Here is a 20,606-nt window from a genome sequence, read left to right on the forward strand (position 1 = left end):
CTCATGTCTATTGTGTGCCCTAGGCCCGAAGGGCAACTGCCCTTGCACGAGGGAAGGGCAAGCATGGTGTCTGTACATTCCTAGGAAGAAACTCCTCTGTTTAAAACTCACACTCACTGGCTTTTACGTTTCTGCCAAAGAACAGGGGGTCAAGTCTCCTGGGAGGAGAGTTGTAACTGGATAACCAGTGAGGCCCTACAGCGGCCTGCTCACACCAGCTGGTCTCCCTGCAGACGGCTAGTGGGCCATGGGCCCAAGGCCTCTAACGACTGACTGAGCCCTAAGAGCTCCAGAGTGCTGGACCATTGGGACAACCAAAGCATCCCACCTGTGGGCTGAGGGCAAGGGCAGGTAATCCCCAGGTGCTGCTGGGACTGAGGTGAGGGAATAAAGAGGCAGTAAAGTCCTCTGGGCCAATATCAGTCTTTGGTGTCTTGCAACTTTGATCTCATTAAAAATAAAAGGTGGGGGCTTCCTTGGTGGCGCAGTGGTTGAGAATCTGCCTGCCAATGCAGGGGACACGGGTTCGAGCCCTGGTCTGGGAAGATCCCACATGCCGCAGAGCAACTACGCCCGTGAGCCACAATTACTGAGCCTGCGTGTCTGGAGCCTATGCTCCGCAACAAGAGAGACCGCGATAGTGAGAGGCCCGCGCACCGCGATGAAGAGTGGCCCCCGCTTGCCGCAACTAGAGAAAGCCCTCGCACAGAAACTAAGACCCAACACAGCCATAAATAAATAAATAAATATTTTTTTAAAAATGGGTAAACAATTTTAAAAAACAAAACAAAACAAAAAGATACTCTACATCCAAAGGCAAAGGAGAAGCCACAATGAGACGGTAGGAGGGGTGCAATCACAGTAAAATCAAATCCCTTAACTGCTGGGTGGTGACTCACAGACTGGAGAACACTTATACCACAGAAGTCCACCCACTGGAGTGAAGGTTCTGAGCCCCACGTCAGGCTTCCCAACCTGGGGGTCCGGCAACGGGAGGAGGAATTCCTAGAGAATCAGGCTTTGAAACCTAGTGGGAATTGATTAGCAGGACTTCGACAGGACTGGGGGAAACAGAGACTCCACTCTTGGAGGGCACACACAAAGTACTGTGCACATCAGGACCCAGGGGAAGGAGCAGTGACCCCAGGGGAGACTGAACCAGACCTACCTGCTACTGTTGGAGGGTCTCCTGCAGAGGTGGGGCTGGCTGCGGCTCACCGTGGGGACAAGGACACTGGCAGCAGAAGTTCTGGGAAGTACTCCTTGGTGTGAGCCCTCCCAGAGTCTGCCATTAGCCCCACCAAAGAGCCCAGGTAGGCTCCAGTGTTGGCTTGCCTCAGGCCAAACAACCAACAGGGAGGGAACCCAGCCCTACCCATCAACAGTAAAGCAGATTAAAGTTTTACTGAGCTCTGCCCACCAGAGCAACAGTCAGCTCTACCCACCAACAGTCCCTCCCATTAAGAAACTTCCACAAGCCTCTTAGATAGCCTCAGCCACCAGAGGGCAGAGAGCAGAAGCAAGAAGAACTACAATCCTGCAGCCTGTGGAACAAAAACCACATTCACAGAAAGATAGACAAAGTGAAAAGGCAGAGGACTATGTACCAGATGAAGGAACAAGATAAAACCCCAGAAAAACAACTAAATGAAGTGGACATAGGCAACCTTCCAGAAAAAGAATTCAGAATAATGATAGTGAAGATGATCCAGGACCTCGGAAAAAGAATGGAGGCAAAGATTGAGAAGATGCAAGAAATGTTTAACAAAGACCTAGAAGAATTAAAGAACAAACAAACAGAGATGAACAATACAATAACCGAAATGAAAACTACACTAGAAGGAATCAATAGCAGAATAACTGAGGCAGAAGAACGGATAAGCGACCTGGAAGACAGAATGGCGGAATTCACTGCTGTGGAACAGAATAAAGAAAAAAGAATGAAAAGAAATGAAGACAGCCTAAGAGACCTCTGGGACAACATTAAATGCAACAACATTTGCATTATAGGGGTCCCAGAAGGAGAAGAAAGAGAGAAAGGACCAGAGAAAATATTTGAAGTGATTATAGTCAAAAAGTTCCCTAACATGGGAAAGGAAATAGCCACCCAAGTCCAGAAAGCACAGAGAGTCCCCTACAGGATGAACCCAAGGAGAAACACGCTGAGATACATAGTAATCAAATTGGCAAAAATTAAAGACAAAGAAAAATTATTGAAAGCAGCAAGGGAAAAATGACAACATACAAGGGAACTCGCATAAGGTTAACAGGTGATTTCTCAGCAGAAACTCTACAAGCCAGAAGGGAGTGGCATGATATACTTAAAGTGATGAAAGGGAAGAAACTACAACCAAGATTACTCTACCCAGCAAGGATCTCATTCAGATTCGATGGAGACATCAAAAGCTTTACAGACAAGCAAAAGCTAAGAGAATTCAGCACCACCAAACCAGCTCTACAACAAATGCTAAAGGAACTTCTCTAAGTGGGAAACACAAGAGAAGAAAAGGACCTACAAAAACAAACCCAAGACAATTAAGAAAATGGTAATAAGAACATACATATTGGGGCTTCCCTGGTGGCGCAGTGGTTAAGAGTCTGCCTGCCAATGCAGGGGACACGGGTTCGATCCCTGGCCCGGGAGGATCCCACATGCCACGGAGCAACTGAGCCCGTGCACCACAACTGCTGAGCCTGAGCTCTGGAGCCCACAAGCCACAACTACTGAGCCCATGTGCCACAACTACTGAAGCCTGCGTGCCTAGAGCCTGTGCTCCGCAACAAGAGAAGCCATGACAATGAGAAGCCTCCACTCGCCACACCTAGAGAAGGCCCGCGCTCAGCAATGAAGACCCAACGCAGCCATAAATAAATAAATAAATAAATAAATAAATAAATTTATATTAAAAAAAAAAGAACATACATATCGATAACTACCTTAAACGTGAATGGATTAAATGCTCCAACCAAAAGACACAGGTTTGCTGAATGGATACAAAAACAAGACCCATATATACACTGTCTACAAGAGATCCACTTCAGACCTAAGGACACATACAGACTGAAAGTGAGGGGATGGAAAAAGATATTCCATGCAAATGGAAATCAAAAGAAAGCTGAGGTAGCAATCCTCATATCAGATAAAATAGACTTTAAAATAAAGAATGTTACAAGAGACAAGGAAGGACACTACATAACGATCAAGGGCTCAATCCAAGAAGAAGATATAACAATTATAAATATATATGCACCCAACATAGAAGCACCTCAATACACAAGGCAACTGCTAACAGCTATAAAAGAGGAAATTGACAGTAACACAATAATAGTGGGGGACTTTAACACCTCACTTACACCAATGGACAGATCATCCAAACAGAAAATGAATAAGGAAACACAAGCGTTAAATGACACAATAGACCAGATAGATTTAATTGGTATTTATAGGACATTCCATCCAAAAACAGCAGATTACACTTTCTTCTCAAGTGCTCACGGAACATTCTCCAGGATAGATCACATCTTGGGTCACAAATCAAGCCTCAGTAAATTGAAGAAAACTGAAATCATATCAAGCATCTTTTCTGACCACAACGCTATGAGATTAGAAATGAATTGCAGGGGAAAAGAAGTAAAAAACACAAACACATGGAGGCTAAACAATACGTTACTAAATCACCAAGAGATCACTGAAGAAATCAAAGAGGAAATCAAAAATACCTAGAGACAAATGACAATGAAAACACGACGATCCAAAACCTATGGGATGCAGCAAAAGCAGTTCTAAGAGGGAAGTTTATAGCTATACAAGCCTACCTCAAGAAACAAGAAATATCTCAAATAAAAAATCTAACGTTACACCTAAAGGAACTACAGAAAGAAGAGCAAACAAAATCCAAAGTTAGCAGAAGGAAAGAAATCATAAAGATCAGAGCAGAAATAAATGAAATAGAAACAAAGAAAACAATAGCAAGGATCAATAAAACTAAAAGCTGGTTCTTTGAGAAGATAAACAAAATTGATAAACCATTAGCCAGACTCATCAAGAAAAAGAGGGAGAGGACTCAAATCAATAAAATTAGAAATGAAAAAGGAGAAGTTACAACAGACACCACAGAAATACAAAGCATCCTAAGAGACTACTACAAGCAACTCTATGCCAATAAAATGGACAACCTGGAAGAAATGAACAAATTCTTAGAAAGGTATAACCTTCCAAGACTGAGCCAGGAAGAAATAGAAAATATGAACAGACTAGTCACAAGTAATGAAATTGAAACTGTGATTAAAAATCTTCCAACAAACTAAAGTCCAGGACCAGATGGCTTCACAGGTGAATTCTATCAAACATTTAGAGAAGAGCTAACACCCATCCTTCTCAAGCTCTTCCAAAAAATTGCAGAGGAAGGAAAACTCCCAGACTCATTCTATGAGGCCACCATCACCCTGATACCAAAACCAGACAAAGATAATACAAAAAGAGAAAATTACAGACCAATATCACTGATGAATATAGATGCAAAAATCCTCAACAAAATATTAGCAAACAGAATCCAACAACACATTAAAAGGATCATACACCACGATCAAGTGGGATTTATCCCAGGGATGCAAGGATTCTTCAATATACGCAAATCAATCCATGTGATACACCATATTAACAAATTGAAGAATAAAAACCATATGATCATCTCAATAGATGCAGAAAAAGCTTTTGACAAAATTCAACACCCATTTATGATAAAAACTCTCCAGAAAGTGGGCATAGAGGGAACCTGCCTCAACATAATAAAGGCCATATATGACAAACCCACAGCAAACATCATTCTCAATGGTGGAAAACTGAAAGCATTTTCTCTAAGATCAGGAACAAGACAAGGATGTCCACTCTCACCACTATTATTCAACATAGTCTTGGAAGTCCTAGCCACGGCAATCAGAGAAGAAAAAGAAATAAAAGGAATACAAATTGGAAAAGAAGAAGTAAAACTGTCACAGTTTGCAGATGACATGATAGTATACATAGAGAATCCTAAAACTGCCACCAGAAAACTACTAGAGCTAATCAATGAATTTGGTAAAGTTGCAGGATACAAAATTAATGCACAGAAATCTCTTGCATTCCTATACACTAATGATGAAAAACCTGAAAGAGAAATTAAGGAAACACTCCCATATACCATTGCAACAAAAAGAATAAAATACCTAGGAATAAACCTACCTAAGGAGACAAAAGACCTATATGCAGAAAACTATAAGATAAGACACTGATGAAAGAAATGAAAGATGATACCAACAGGTGGAGAGATATACCATGTTCTTGGATTGGAAGAATCAATATTGTGAAAGTAACTGTACTACCCAAAGCAATCTACAGATTCAATGCAACCCCTATCAAATTACCAATGGCATTTTTTACGGAACTAGAACAAATAATCTTAAAATTTGTATGGAGACACAAAAGACCCCGAATAGCCAAAGCAGTCTTGAGGGAAAAAAACGGAGCTGGAGGAATCAGACTCCCTGACTTCAGACTATACTACAAAGCTACAGTAATCAAGACAATATGGTACTGGCACAAAAACAGAAACATAGATCAATGGAACAAGATAGAAAGCCCAGAGATAAACCCATGCACCTATGGTCAACTAATCTATGACAAAGGAGGCAAAGATATACAATGGAGAAAAGACTGTCTCTTCAATAAGTGGTGCTGGGAAAACTGGACAGCTACATGTAAAAGAATGAAATTAGAACACTCCCTAACACCATACACAAAAATAAACTCAAAATGGATTCGAGACCTAAATGTAAGACCGGACACTATAAAACTCTTAGAGGAAAACATAGGAAGAACACTCTTTGACATAAATCACAGCAAGATCTTTTTTGATCCACCTCCTAGAGTACTGGAAATAAAACCAAAAGTAAACAAATGGGACCTAATGAAACTTCAAAGCTTTTGCACAGCAAAGGAAACCATAAACAAGACGAAAAGACAACCCTCAGAATGGGAGAAAATATTTGCAAACGAATCAACGGACAAAGGATTAATCTCCAAAATATATAAACAGCTCATGCAGCTCAATATTAAAGAAACAAACAACCCAATCCAAAAATGGGCAGAAGACCTAAATAGTCATTTCTCCAAAGAAGACATACAGATGGCCAAGAAGCACATGAAAAGCTGCTCAACATCACTCATTATTAGAGAAATGCAAATCAAAACTACAATGAGGTATCACCTCACACCAGTTAGAATGGGCATCATCAGAAAATCTACAAACAACAAATGCTGGAGAGGGTGTGGAGAAAAGGGAACCCTCTTGCACTGTTGGTAGGAATGTAAATCGATACAGCCACTATGGAGAAGAGTATGGAGCTTCTTTAAAAAACTAAAAATAGAAGTACCATATGAGCCAGCAATCCCACTACTGGGCATATACCCAGAGAAAACCATAATTCAAAAAGACACATGCACCCCAATGTTCATTGCAGCACTATTTACAAAAGCCAAGTCATGGAAGCAACCTAAATGCCCATCGACAGACGAATGGTTAAAAAGTTGTGGTACATATATACAGTGGAATATTACTCAGCCATAAAAAGGCACGAAATTGAGTCATTTGTTGAGACGTGGATGGATCTAGAGACTGTCATACAGAATAAAGTCAGAAAGAGAAAAACAAATATCGTATATTAACGCATGTACGTGGAACCTAGAAAAATGGTACAGATGAACCAGTTTGCAGGGCAGAAGTTGAGACACAGATGTAGAGAACAAATGTATGGACACCAAGGGGGGAAAACCCCAGGGGGGTGGGGATGGTGGTGTGCTGAATTGGGCGATTGGGATTGACATGTATACACTGATGTGTATAAAATTGATGACTAATAAGAACCTGCTGTATAAAAAATAATAATTAAAAAAGAAAAAAAGGAATGAAGTTCTGACACATGCTACATCATAGATGAACCTTGAAAACATTACGCTGAGTGAAAGAAGCCAGACACAAAGGCCATATACTATACGATTCCATTTATATGAAATGTCCAGAATATGCAAATCTATAGAAACTGACAGTAGATTCGTGCTGGCTGGGGAACGGGGGAGTTGGGTGGTGAGAGGTAAGGGTACAGGATTTCTTCTTGGGCTAATGGAAATGTTCTAAAACTGATTGTGGTGGTCGCACAACTTTGTGAATATATTAAAAACTATTGAATTATACACTCTAAATGGGTATGTGATTTATAGCTCAATAAAGCTGCTTTTAAAACTTAGAAATGGTTGCCTGGAGCTCCCAGCTGATAATGAGGTGGTGAGCTGGGCTCAGTGGGCAGAGTACTGGGACTGCTGTCCTGCCACAGGCACGGGGTGGGGGGCACGTGGCAGCAGGGGTGCAAGTATTTGTCACCTCAGTCTCACGGGGACAAAACTTCTCCTCTGTCCTGGGAGGTGCTGGGACTACTGAGCTGGGTGTGTGTTTGCAGGAGGCTGGCTGACTGGTGAGAAGGTCTGGATCCTCCCCAGAGGCAGGGGACTCTCACACTCATTTGCAACAGGCTGGAAGGGGACTTATTTTCTAGGTCTTAACCCATCAGAGAAGAAAGGGTGAATGCCGGAGAGCCCCAGGGGGGAGCCCCCGAGCGCAGCATGCCCGATCTAGGCTCTGACCGCTGAACCAGAGCAGGGGCTGCCTCGGCTGTGACACAGCTTCAATGCCATTGACGTGCACTGAGCATACGTGGGTGCCCGACTAGGTCTAAGACCTGGGTGAGTTCACAGGCATTCCAGGTGGAGCGCCATGCACCCGCAGCCCCAGCCCGCATGCACAACCCGCTGTCGGGTCCAAGCCCCTGGATGCCCCTCGTTTTCTTCCTGGGTCCGGAGGCCCAAGGTGAGCCTGGGCACAGCAGCCTGGGCTGGAAGGAACGTCCGCCTGGGTGGGGATGCCCCGTGCTCTGCAGCTGCCCCCGCCCCCAGGCCCTGGCAGAGGCTAAGGCACAGGCAGGCAGGCGTTACCTTGGGCTCAGACAGGGGCTCACACTCCCTGGTTGTTTTTTTGCTGGAATCGCCAGAGGGGAGGGAAAAGGGAAGTGAGAAGGGACACTTGGGCTCCACGGGATTCCTGTCCCCCACCCCAGAGACACTCAGACCCCGAACACCAGCTTCACGGAGCTGTTGCCAGGGCAATCAGGAGCAGGACACCTCTCCGCCGTGAGACGTGGGGTCCCATGAGTGAGACTGGCCTTGCTCACCCATCACAGGGACAAAATCCCACCGTCAAGCATGCATGCTTTGGGGTCAAACAGCCTTTCTGATTGTCAACCACTCCCCCACCCTCTTTAAAGTGCAAGTCCCCCTGAGAAAGGTCAAACTTCCCTGTGGATTAGCTGTCAGCAAAGGAGGCGGGCTGAGTCCAGGGTGGGGCAAAACCAAAGCCAGCGGCTGCTCGGGTCTCCCCAGTGTGCCCAGTGGGGCTGGTCTGAGTCTTCCTGGACACGGCCGCTGCAGGGCTGGGCCCACACAGAGTCGGCTGGGTGGGGCTGCCCTGCGTTCAGCCTCCAGCTCCCCACCCAAGAGGAAGGCAGGTGGACACTCACATGAGGTTTCCAGGCGCTGACAGCGAGCGCTCCTCCCGCCGGCTGCCCTCAAACGGGTTCCCGAAGGAGCGTTTTCGTATCATGGTCTTCACCAGGATCTGGAGGAAAGAAGAGGAGGCTCAGCCACCTGGGGGAGGTTCCAGGCAACATCCTCCCTCGTGCCACTCCACGAGTCCCGTCTACCTCTTCCTTTCTCCCCACACCCCACCCCCCGCCGCCTGCCAGCTCCCAGGGCTTGTGGCTGATGGCAGGCCTTTGAGAGACGCCCACCAGGGATACAGCAGCCAAAGCCATCACCAAGTCTCACTGGCCTGCTCCTCAAATCTCCACGGCTCCCTGGCTGCCAACAAGATAAGGTCTGAACTCCTCAGTCTGACATTCAAGGCCTGGCATAAGCTAGTCTTGGCCTACTCAACTGCCAGGGGACCCTGTGCTCCAGGAGAGCTGGCCTGTACTGTCTGTCCAGTACCCCTGGTACCATCTGTCTCATCTGAGCCATCACTGGACATGCCCTCCTGGCCCATCAACTTGTCTCATCTTCAAGGCCAGGCCTTTATTTTTGGTGAATGCCATCTACAACCAACCCAACAAGTAACCAACTATTGCTTCCCAGGTATAATCCTGGGAGGGGGATGGGAGTCACTGCACTTTTAACTGAAATGTAATTCACACAGCATAAAATTCTCCATTTTAAAGTGTACAATTCAACGGTTTTTAGCATATTCACATCACCACTGTCTAATTTCAGAACATTTACCTCATCCCGAAAAGAAACCCAGTACCCATTAGCAGTCAGTCCCCATTCCTCCTCCCCACCAGCCCCTGGCAACCACCAATCCACTTTCTGTCTCTATGGTTTGTCTATTCTCATTTCATATAAATGGAATCATTCAGTACGTGGCCTTTGGGGTCTGGCTTCTTTCACTCAGCATAATGTTTTCAAGGTCCATCCACGCTGCAGCACGAATCATTGCTTTATTCCTTTTTATGGCCTGGTAATAATCCTTTGTGTGTATATGCCACATTTTGTTTATGCATTCATCCTTTGGACTGTTTCCACTTCGGGGCTATTGTGACTAATGCTGCTATGAACAATCTGTGTACAAGTTTTTGTGTGGACACTTTCCACACAAAATGTTTTCGTTTCTCTTGGGTGTACACCTAGGAGTGGAATTCTTGGATCATTTGGTAACTCTAAGTTTAACATTTTTAGGAGCTGCCGGACTGTTTTCTACAGTGGCTACATGGTTTTTTACATACAGTCCCACTAGCAATACAAAACGGTACCAGTTTCTCAGGGGGCTGCATTTTAGCTGAGGATGAGGAACATCTGTCCCAGTCTAAGGAGCTGAGGAAATATCCCAGGACACTGAGGGTGGCCAGTCCGCGGGCTGGTGTGGTGTGAGGGCAAGAGAGGTCAGAGGTCCCGAAAGTCCTTTTAAGTCTGAGAGGCACTGGGAGCTGGCATGTCCACTGTCGTGAGTGGGAACGCTTTGGTGTCCCCCACCCCGTCCACCCTAAGACAGGCTGGGTCCGCAGCTTGGCTGGGAAACACCTGCCAGAGGAGGGGATCTTGGGGGAAAAGGTAACATCCCTCCATCACGTCCCTCAGCCACTGCTCAGCTTCCCTCCTCCGTCTTCCAGTCTTCCCTTCAGCCCATCCTTTCTGAAACCCAGATCTGATTCCCTTCCTCCCTGACTTGGTATCTCTCACCCATAGGAGTTTGGAACTTATCCTGTTACCAGCCAGGGAGTCATGGAAGGTTCACAGTGATGCTTTTGGCTGCTGTATTTCATGAAGGAATTTTCAAGGAAGTGGCCTCAACACCCTGTAAGGCTCTGGCCTCCTTCCAAGCAGAGCATGATGCCTCTTCAAGCTGTTTCATGTACTGACTGGGCTTGGGGATTTTTTTTTTTTTAAGGGTTTGCTGCTAAAAAGGAAAAAAAAAAGTGTTTAAAAAACCACTAGAAAAAAAAAAAAAACCACTAAAAGGTGGAAACACCCAAATGTCCATCAACTGATGAATGGATAAACAAAATGTGCTCTAGCCATACAATGGAATACTTTTCAGCCCTAAAAAGGAATGACTGGCTACAATGTGGATGAACCTTGAAAACATGATGCTGAGTGAAAGAAACCAAACACAAAAAATCACATTCTGTATGATTCCATTTATATGAAATGTCCAGAATAGGCAAATCTATAGAGACAGAAAACAGACTAATGGATGCCAGGGGCTGGGGGGAGGGGAGAACAGAGAGTGAGCGTTACCGGGGACGGGATTTCTTTTGGGATGATGAAAATGTTTCAGAACTACAGAGGTGATGGTTGCACAATATTGTAAATGTACTAAATGCCACTGTATTGTTCACTTTAAGTGGTTAATTTTATGTTACATAAATTCTACCTCAATTTAAAAAAAAAAAAAAAAGAAAGAAAAGAGAAACGCTGAGCTAGAGAATGAAGGCCGTGCCCCTTGGCAAGCACTCAAGGTCCCTCCCTTGCCAAGGCCCGAGCTCTGCGGTTCCTGGAACACACGGGCCTGTTTCCTCTGAGCCTTTGCAGGCACCATTCCCCCTGGTGAGACTGGCCTTCCCAGTCCTCAGGACCCAGAGAGAGGGGCTCCTACCCTGTGGAGCCTCTCACTCCAGCTCCTCTCCCCGCTGGCCTGTCACCGTGTGATGGCACAAGAGGGTGATTCTTTCTTTCCAGATCCATCTTCCTTATGAGGCCGGGAGCCCCATGAGAGCTGGCACTGTCCCTTGCTTACCTCTGTAAGCCCGTGCCCGGCACACCCTGGGTGCCAGGAGGGGGCCTGGACCTCCCCGCTCCAGCCCCTCCTTCTCAGACAGCTGCTGAAGCCCTCACTTCCTCCCTGCCCCCCACAGTCCATTCTCCACGTGGGCCTTCCCAAGGCCAATACTGATCGTGCCGCTCTCCTGAATCAAACCTCTTGGGACCAAGATTTAAACCTCTGCTGTGGCCTCAGGACTTGTGTGGTCTGGCCCCACCTCCCATCCAGCCTCATGCCACCCTTCCTTCTTTGCCCTGCTTCAGCCACCCTGGCTTTCTTGAGGTTTCTCACGGACATGATCCCACCAGAGGATCACTGCGTTCGCTGTTCCCTTTTCCAGGAATGCCCTTGCCCTTTACCCTCTCTTGGCCTGATTAACACCCCGCCATCCTCTCAGCGTGCATCTTCCAGGAGGCCCCCTCTAACCCATCACCTGGGCTGCATCCCCCTCTTAGGCGTACCCCTCGCAGCCCCTCTGTTACTTGCATAATTTATTTGTTGGTTCTTTGCCCAGCGTCTGCAGGCGCCGTGTTGGTTGTATTCATCTCTGTATCCCCTGCTCCCAACACAGGCCTGGGGAAACCACTCAGTGTTCAAGAAGTGTTTCCTGAATAATCAATGCCTATTTCAGACCTCTAGGGTCAGACGCCTTCTCCCCAGAAAATCCACAACCAGGAACAGAATAACCCAGGGTGGACGCTGGGAGCCCGAGGTCAGCTGCCTTCCCCACGGCAGGCTCAGGACGTGGGTGCAGCGGGTGGATGAGAAGGAGGGGGTGTGTGTGGGTGAGTGTTCAACAGCGAAGACCATGCAGAGGCCCCTGGTCGGGGAGGAGGAGGAAGACGTGAATGGATGCCCCACCCGGGAGCTCAGGTTTTGGAGGGAGAGAGAAAGTACGTGGGGAAGCAGAGGATGAGGTGCAAAGCTGGGAGCGAAGGAGCCAGCACTGGGGGCTCCTAGGGGGTGGTCACTCGAGGCTGGACACGGCAGAGCCTCCCCTCCCAGAGCCCAGGGCGCTGCCTGCCTGCTGGGGCTGGTGCTGGCCAAACACACCCGGGACTCCCGAGGTGGCCGTGGCGGGGCAGCCCACCGGACTCTGCCCCTAGGACTGCGGCCTGGGCCCCAGGGCCCTGAGGGTCCTGGTCTCCCTCCTGGAGCCACACACCCTCTGGGCAGAGGCTTGGCAAGTGGGTGATTCCCTGAGTCTTCGAGGTTAGGCCTGGGGACTCCAATTCTAGCTCCTTCTTCCTGGGTCAGGACCCAAATGTAAGGCCATAAAAGGGGTCCCAGTGGCTCCTGAGCAAACGCCCACCCTCAGAAGTCAGGAAGAGCTTTCTGAGGCATGGGAAGTGGGGGCCCTGCCTCTAGCCCTGGCAGCTGCCCACAGGGCAGAGATGAGACGAGCTCAGTCATCTGCTCTGGGGACTGAAGACCCAGCCAGTGGGGAGCCCGTCTTGGAGACCTTGGCTCCAGCTGCCATCCTGGGCACCTGCCCTGGTCCTTCCCCTCCTCCTGTTCCCCTGACACGCTCTGAAAGCAGGAATTCCAGAAGGGGCAGTACAATCCTTAGAGAGGGGCTATCCCTGTCTACAGTAACCTCGGACCTGGCTGTAGACAGAGCTCACACTAGAAGATGCAGGGGCCACCTGGCCGGATGTGTGACCAAGGCCCAGAGGCTGGTCGCTGTAGGTGAGGGGCAGACCCGGCCATCCCCTGATGTTCAGGCCCAACATCTACCTCTTAGTCGCCCGCCCATGTCCCAGCTCATCCTCGCTGGCCTGCCGCGGGCTCTCTGTCCCTGCTCTCAGGCAGTGGTTTGCCCCACCTTACCACGGTTGCCAGGCTGGGTATGTGTTTGACCGAATTCTCCACCTCCTCTTCTGTCACCTCGACCAGCGTGCAGTTCTCATCCTCCGATGGCAGCGGCTCCGCCCCGTGCCTCGTGACCCAGGGGTGCAGCTTCAACGAATGACAGGAGGGGTGAGGGGCGGGCACAACTGGCTCCCAGGAACCCTGCCTATGAGCGGAGCCAGGGAGGGGACGCGGGAGGGGAGAGGCAGTGGCCTGAGGTCAGGCATGCAAGAGAGCAGGCAAGCCAGGCAGAGGCTGGGGGGTGAGCGAGGTGGGAGGAAATGTGAAACAGACAAAGGACAGAGACTGGGAGGGAGCGACGAGGCCAGAACGTGAGCCGGGCTGGATTCTCCATCTGGCCCCAGGTCTCGGCAGAAGCGCCTGGAATTCGCCATCTGCGTTGCACGGTTGTCTGAGGAGCACGCATCACTCCTCAGCAACTCTCCCTGATGCCTGGAAGCCTCAGCTCGGAGGCAGCATCCTCCCCATTTCACAGAACGGGAAACAGAGGCGTGGGGTGGCACAGGGAGAAGGACACGACCAGGAGAGGACCCAGGCAGAGGTCTGCCCCCCAACCACCTGCCCCTGGGGTCCAAGCCCTTATCTGTAACCTTCTGGGCTGCCCCCTCTTCAACTGCTAGTTAGCTGAGGTGCCTAGGAGTTCCCGAAGCAAATCTCTAGATTTCTTAAAGATCCACGTGTGTGCACGTGCCATTGGCAGGGTTGTAGGGGGTGGATAGGGATCTCTTCTAACAGTGTTTTCTGCAACAGAGTGGAATTCAGCAGGCCGGGGTCAGAGGTGGAGGGTCAAAGTGCTCACTAACTTCCTCCCACCCCAACTGTACTTTCTCAAAGGGACAGGCAGGGTCTAAGAAAAGACCCCAGGATTTCAGCAGCCGCACGGTGGAGCACACAGAAACCTGGTCTGGTCCGGTCTAGGGAGGGTGGATGCCATCACCCCAAGCCGATTGGAGCGAGTGCTAGCTCCTCGGCTGGCAGCAGATCCCACTTCCACAATCACAGTGAACACGAGTCCCAGATCCTCCCCCACAAGCCCCCAGCACCCCAGAGGCCCCAGGACATGGGAGGGCAGTGGTGCCAAGAAGGACGCAGTGCTGTAAACAGAGGGGCGTGGGGCCTGACCGAGGCAGGGTTGAGCCAGACAATTCCAAGCAGAGGACACAGGCTGAGCCTCCAGCACACGCCCCAAGGGGCAGCAGCGGCCCCCAGGTACCTTGATCTCAGGCACCACGATCCTCGACTCGGGGTTCTTGTCCAACATGCGGGTGATCAGGTCCTTCAAGTCCTCGGCTATGTCAGGCCTGGGGATGGAGATACATCAGGGGTGGAGGACGTCACCAAGGGCTCGGAGAGGAAGGCGACTTGGGGTAGATGGACAATACTCACTGATCTGGAAATTCCAGGGCCTGACTCTTGATCTTACTGTGTAAACACATGATCCGCTCATCCATGAATGGGCACTGCGAAGACAGGTCAGGGACAGGGTGGCCGTCAATGGCTGGCACATCTGTCCTGCAAGGGCAGGCAGCATTCCACATGGGTTGCAGCAGAGAAAGAAACAGCCCAGTGGCCCAATCCAGGGACAAAGCAGATCCCATTCCCCAAAGATCTAAAAGGACCAGGACTGTCTTTCCAGAAGGGCTGGAGCCTTCCTAACCACACTGGCTTTCCTCTGTAGCTGTGCTTTAACTTACCAACTTATACAAAAGCAAACACTCTTTTCACCCACCTGCCAGTTGAACAATAATAATAATACAAAGAACAATACAAAAGACAAAGCAGCAGCAGCTGTGATTTGTGAGGGCTTAGCCTGGACCAGGCCCTGTACTGAGGTTTCTCAGCACCAACATTTCATTTGGCTGTTACCTCTGCCCGGAATGTTCTTCCCACCAACATCTGCGTGGCTTGTTTTCTCCCATCCTTCAGGTGTCTGATCAAAGCTCACCCGCTCAGGGGGGCCTTCCGGAGCTCCTGTCTAAAACAGACACCCCCTCCACCTCCATGTGATTTCTCATCATAGCACCTCCCCCTGACATTATATTACATATGTATTTGGGGACTTCCCTGGCGGTCCAGTGGTTAGGATTCCACGCTTCCACTGCAGGGGACACAGGTTCAATCCCTGGTTGGGGAACTAAGATCCGCATATCACATGGTGCGGCCAAAAAAAAAAAAAAAAAGAGAGGGTAGGAGGGAGGGAGATGCAAGAAGAAAGAGATATGGGGATATATGTATATGTATAGCTGATTCACTTTGTTATAAAGCAGAAACTAACACGCCATTGTAAAGCAATTATACTCCAATAAAGATGTCAAAAAAAAAAAAAAGTATTTGTTCACTGTTTAACTCCTGCACTGGAACATCAGCTCCAAGAGGACAGAGATTTTTGTCTATCTTGCTCACTGCTAACACCCAGTGCCCAGGAACATCCCTGGCACGAAGTAGGGGCTCAATAAATACCTGCTGAATTAATGAATGCTTGAATTATTTCTGTTGATCCTCTCAGAAGCCATAAAAAATAGTAAATATTATTCTCATTTTACAGACGAGACAAAAACAAGCTCAGAGAGGTGCCGTGTCCTGGGAAGCACAAAGCCTAGAGCGGGCTGACTCTGAAGCCCATTCATGCATCACCTCCTGGGTGACAAGTTGATGCTTTCGCTTGGTGGAGGGCCTGACCCAGGAGGAGCTCAGGGATAGTGCTGGAAAAAGAAACCTTTATGTGGGGTGCTCAGAACGTTGGAAGAGGTCACAGAAAGTGACCTGGTCCACTCCTGTCCAAGGAAAATGATTTCATTAAGAGCAGTAACGAGATAAGAGTTTGGATGGTGCAGGTGTATCAATTTGACAGAGCTCATTAAATAGTACACTTAAGATCTGCATGTTCCATGATATGTAAATTTTACCCCAAAAGAAAAGAATGAAAACCACCAATAGTGAGCTCTAGCTAATGACTGCACTCTGAAGCATATGTAAGGAGGTACAATTCTTAACAACTTGGCTATATGATTGAAAATTTTCTCATCAAATGTTGGGTGGGGGGAGGAGATTATAAACTCCTTTACTTCCTCATGGGACTAGTTTCTTAAGCTTTCCTCAATAGGAGTACAAGCTCATGAAAAGGAATAATCCTCACTTTTATTGCTCACATAATCAGTCGGAACTTCAGAGTTTAAAATAGAAGCCCCTAAATGTCAGTTATATAAAAACAACAAAAGAACAACAACAGAAAGAAGACAAAACAGCACTCCCTAAATCAATAATGCCAAACGGGTTTTAACTTCCATTCCAATTCTATTCCTCCAACAACAGCTTCTAGGAACACTGTTGAGAAGAACATCAAAGCAGTACCAGGCTCAGGAAGAAAGAGTGCAGTTATTGATTAGTGATGCCTATCTCCAGTTTAGGAGAGGGTAGAGGTGGCATATTTGCTCTCCTTGCCCTAAATTCATCAACTACTGTATTTACAACCTCTAGAGCCTCTGCCAATCCTTCTGTTTTAACAGCTCGTTTTTTCACACATATGGCTATCATATACAACTATGTATATTTGGGAAGGCATCTTTTTTCATATTCAGATCTAATTGTGGAAATAAAATGAAATAACTTTTTAAGTGAATAAGTTCTATCTCCCTACAAGGAGAGATAATTATTAATCCAAGGGGGCAACCCACAACACCCAGGATACAGGACACCCCACCCTGTTACCTGGCCAAACACAAAGCAGTACAGCGTCACACCCATGGCCCAAACATCCAGTGCCTGCAAGACAAAGAGCTCCGTGTGAAGGGCCAAGGGGCAGTAAAGGGCATCTAATGCTTTCACCTGTCCAGCATCCAATCCTTCAGCTTTTCTTTGGAGAACCACCTCTTCTTGACTGCTCAGTCCATGGGAGTTTGGGCGGGGCTATTCCTGCTCCCCAAACCCCATGCCTCTGGGTGGGCACATGACCCAGGCCTGGCCAATGAATGAGAGCAACACTTCCCCCAGGCACAGTGATTGGTTCAAGGATGGACACATGACCCACACTGGGCCAATCAGAGCCAATCCCAGGATTTTCACTGGAGCTCTTCATAAAAAAAAAAAAAGCTCTTTCTATTGAGGCTGGTAAACTGGTAGAAAGTAGTCTGGAGCTGCTGATGACCATCCACCCGGGGAGGAAACCAATTCAGGAAAACAGAGCTGAGGGGACTTCCCTGGTGGTCCAGTGGTTAAGACTCCACGCTTCCACTGCAGGGGGCACAGTTTCATCCCTGGCCGGGGAAGTAAGATCCCGCATGCCACGTGGTGCAGACAAAATTTTTTTAAAAAAATGGAAAACAGAGCTAAGAGATGGAGAGATGATTCATCTTTGAATCCCTGTATCTAGCCAAGCCTGAAAACAAACACACCCCGCTCCTCATTCACATGGTCCAATGGATTCACTGTTTAAGCCAGTGAGTTGGGTTTTTGTCACTTACAGCTGAAAGGACCATAACACACGCAGAACTCCTCATTGCAGGCAGGGCCAAACCTACCTTCCCAGAGAAGATCTTCCGGGTCTCCGAGAGTGACTCGGGCGCCATGAAGGCGGGAGTGCCCACGGTGTTAGAGAGGAGGGCGTCGCTGCCCTTGAACTCGTTGCTCACGCCAAAGTCCGCAATCTTGACGTGCCCATCTTCTCCAACCAGCAGGTTGGAAGGTTTGATGTCCCGGTGGATGATCTTCTGGTAGTGTACTAGGGGCGGCATGGGAGAGAGGGGGGCAGGAAAACCACGTGAGGAGCTCCATGTGGCCCACACAGCCCAGAGACACAGGCAGGAGCCTCTCTGTTCTCCCAGGGTCCCAGGCCCTTCCCAGCCTTCCCCTCTCAAACCTGCTGAACACCCACAGCTCTGAAAGATAAGGGGAGTGTCTCTAAGGAAGTTGTCCCATCCTCCAAAGTGAGGAGAGAAACACTGACTGCCAACAGCAGTTGGTAACTGCCTGCTACAGTCTTAAGTCATGAGTGCATGGAGAGTTTTTGTTGAGCTTGGCTCCCAGCTAGAAGCCTCAAGACTTGTGACAAACATCTTTTCATTTACTAATGCCACCACTCAACCTGAACACCAAACCAGCAATGACTGGAGCAGGTCAATTTGAAGTGTGAGGCACAACAGGACTGAGGACTTGGCTAACTGCTCCTGCCTGGATGTCAGCTCATGGGAGAGGACAGTCCTATGGTTTGGAAGACCCAACTGCATTTCTGGGGTGATGATGATGAAGATGATGATGATGATGGTGATGATGAAATGATGATATTGGTAATAGGAGCAGCAGCTGACTTTGCTGAATGCCCAGTCTGAGGCCTCGCCCTGTGTTAAGTGCCTCCCATTCACCCCATTTCAATCTCACAACAATCCTATGTAATAGGCAAAGGGTATGAGTCAACATGTCTAACAACCAGAAGCAGAAAGGACACCCTGCCAGTCAATACTACTGATGTCCTGGCTGATTTCAGACCTGGCGAGAGATATTTTATTCCCATTTTACAGATGAGGAACTAAGGTTCCAGGAGATTAACAGGATCCCAAGGTTGCTGGGAATAAGGGAAGATGCAAGGCACTTAACAGTGCCTGGGACACATAGAAAGTGCTGGATAAACAGTCATTAACACTATTGCTCTTAATTTTTCTGTGTGGCAGGAAGAAGGGTTTCTGCTCGCAGGGGGAATGGCCCCAGCAGGTCTCTCTGCAGCTCAGACAGTTCTTTTTCCCACACACCTCCCTGTGCTCCAGGAGGGAAATAAGAAACCCTCCACTTTCCATCCACTACCTGGGAATGCTAAGCACCCCCTGGGTGAGAGTCCTCCCACAGGCCCCACTTACAGTACTCGATGCCTTTGATCAGATCCTGGAAATAGAAACGGGCCTGGTCTTCCGAGAGCGGTTTGAGGGTGGGCACTTCCATCACAGGCCTGAAAAGTCGATACATGCATGAAAAGCAAACCAGACACGCTGGCCTTTGCCCTCTCTCACCACCTCACTCAGCTTTGCAACTCAAGAAGCTTCGAGCATCACACCTGCTGGGAATGGGGACACTCACCCTTGGTTGACCAGTTCAAACACTGTAGGATAGAGAAGGGGGTGAATGGTTACACTGGGAATTTGGAAATCCATCTTCCTCCCCCTCCTCCCCAACTCCCAACCACCCCTAGAAACACCAAGAAGCACTGAAACTAACATTGGGGCTGGGGCGGGGAACAGTCCACTGAACCACAACCATGGAAGGTTCTGCTTTTCTAAGTTCCCATGAGGAGGCTAGGGGTCAGAGATTTCTGGTATCCCTGGGACCCCAGCCTGGCTGAACTTCTAGTCCTCAAACAGTTGAGGACCCTCTACCAGAGAAAACAAAGCAGGAAGATCCGAGACAGGTGGGGGCGGCTCCTGGACTCCTTTCATCTTCCTCTCATACCTGGGGGGTGGGGGCGACTCCCAGGGATCTAACTGATGCTGAACTGTGTCCTCTCACTCACACCCAGGTCCTGAGCCACCTTATGCCAAAGAACAGGTCTAAGGGGACACAACCCAAACGTCAATTTACTTAGGCACAAAGAAGTAGCCCTAGGGGACTTCCGAACTCTAGCAAAGTTTCAATTCAAGAAACAGCAAGAACAGGTATCGATGACCCCTCTCACATTTTCCAAGCTGCCAGGCTACATCAAGAATTGTTGGATAGGACTTCCCTGGTGGCGCAGTGGTTAAGAATCCGCCTGCCAACGCAGGGGACACGGGTTCGATCCCTGGTCCGGGAAGATCTCATATGCCACAGAGCAGCTAAGCCCGTGTGCCACAACTACTGAGCCCGCGTGCTGCAACTACTGATGTCCGCGTGCCTAGAGCCCGTGCTCTGCAACAAGAGAAGCCACCACAATGAGAAGCCCGCGCACCACAACAAAGACCCAACGCAGCCAAAAAATAAATAAATAAAAAGGATAACATTGTTCCAACTCTTCAGCACTCTGTGGTCAGCTGGCCCGCAAACCCTTTCCTGTGACTCTCAATCCAAACCAAGACTTGGAGCTAGAGGTGGGGGATGGAGATCTCCCCACCACCTCAAAGGCCAACTCATCCTATTCCTCCTAAACGGGCCCTTCTTGACTCACAATCATGTGCGACACACAAATGCCTCACTCCCTGCCAGCTTCCTCCCAGCCCTGTGTATGTGGGGACCGCCCTCCCAACCATCAAGTATTACATAAATCATATTCAGGGAATGCACAGTTTTTTTGTTGTTGGGGAGGTGGGTTATTTTTTGCATTTCTAAAAGTTGAGGTGAAATTTTCAGAAGATTAAACTATTTTAAAATGCATGATTC

At 48.4% G+C, this 20,606-nt stretch overlaps 1 protein-coding gene and 1 long non-coding RNA gene across 11 annotated transcripts in view; one reads left to right on the top strand and one right to left on the bottom strand.

Moving 5' to 3' along the window:
• Nucleotides 1–20,606, top strand: part of LOC309640033 — a 201,406-nt gene that overhangs the window by 157,653 nt on the left and 23,147 nt on the right. The gene's annotated exons all lie outside the window — the stretch shown is intronic.
• The window catches only part of CAMKK2 (calcium/calmodulin dependent protein kinase kinase 2), a 54,246-nt gene that overhangs the window by 3,052 nt on the left and 30,588 nt on the right, over nucleotides 1–20,606 (bottom strand). For 5 of the 10 annotated variants that reach the window (XM_082418078.1, XM_082418084.1, XM_082418076.1 and 2 more), the window contains 9 exons: nucleotides 19,335–19,356; nucleotides 19,118–19,206; nucleotides 17,789–17,988; nucleotides 16,980–17,033; nucleotides 14,658–14,731; nucleotides 14,485–14,572; nucleotides 13,230–13,358; nucleotides 8,605–8,702; nucleotides 8,024–8,066 (listed from right to left, as the gene is read on the bottom strand). In XM_082418078.1, the coding sequence (XP_082274204.1) occupies nucleotides 8,024–8,066; nucleotides 8,605–8,702; nucleotides 13,230–13,358; nucleotides 14,485–14,572; nucleotides 14,658–14,731; nucleotides 16,980–17,033; nucleotides 17,789–17,988; nucleotides 19,118–19,206; nucleotides 19,335–19,356 (797 nt within the window). The remainder of the gene's footprint in view (nucleotides 1–8,023; nucleotides 8,067–8,604; nucleotides 8,703–13,229; nucleotides 13,359–14,484; nucleotides 14,573–14,657; nucleotides 14,732–16,979; nucleotides 17,034–17,788; nucleotides 17,989–19,117; nucleotides 19,207–19,334; nucleotides 19,357–20,606) is intronic. The other 5 variants (XM_082418082.1, XM_082418083.1, XM_082418077.1 and 2 more) reach the window with 3 other exon arrangements.

This window comes from Balaenoptera physalus (assembly GCF_965194825.1).
Source record: "Balaenoptera physalus genome assembly, chromosome: 12".
NCBI classification, from domain to species: Eukaryota; Metazoa; Chordata; class Mammalia; order Artiodactyla; family Balaenopteridae; genus Balaenoptera; species Balaenoptera physalus.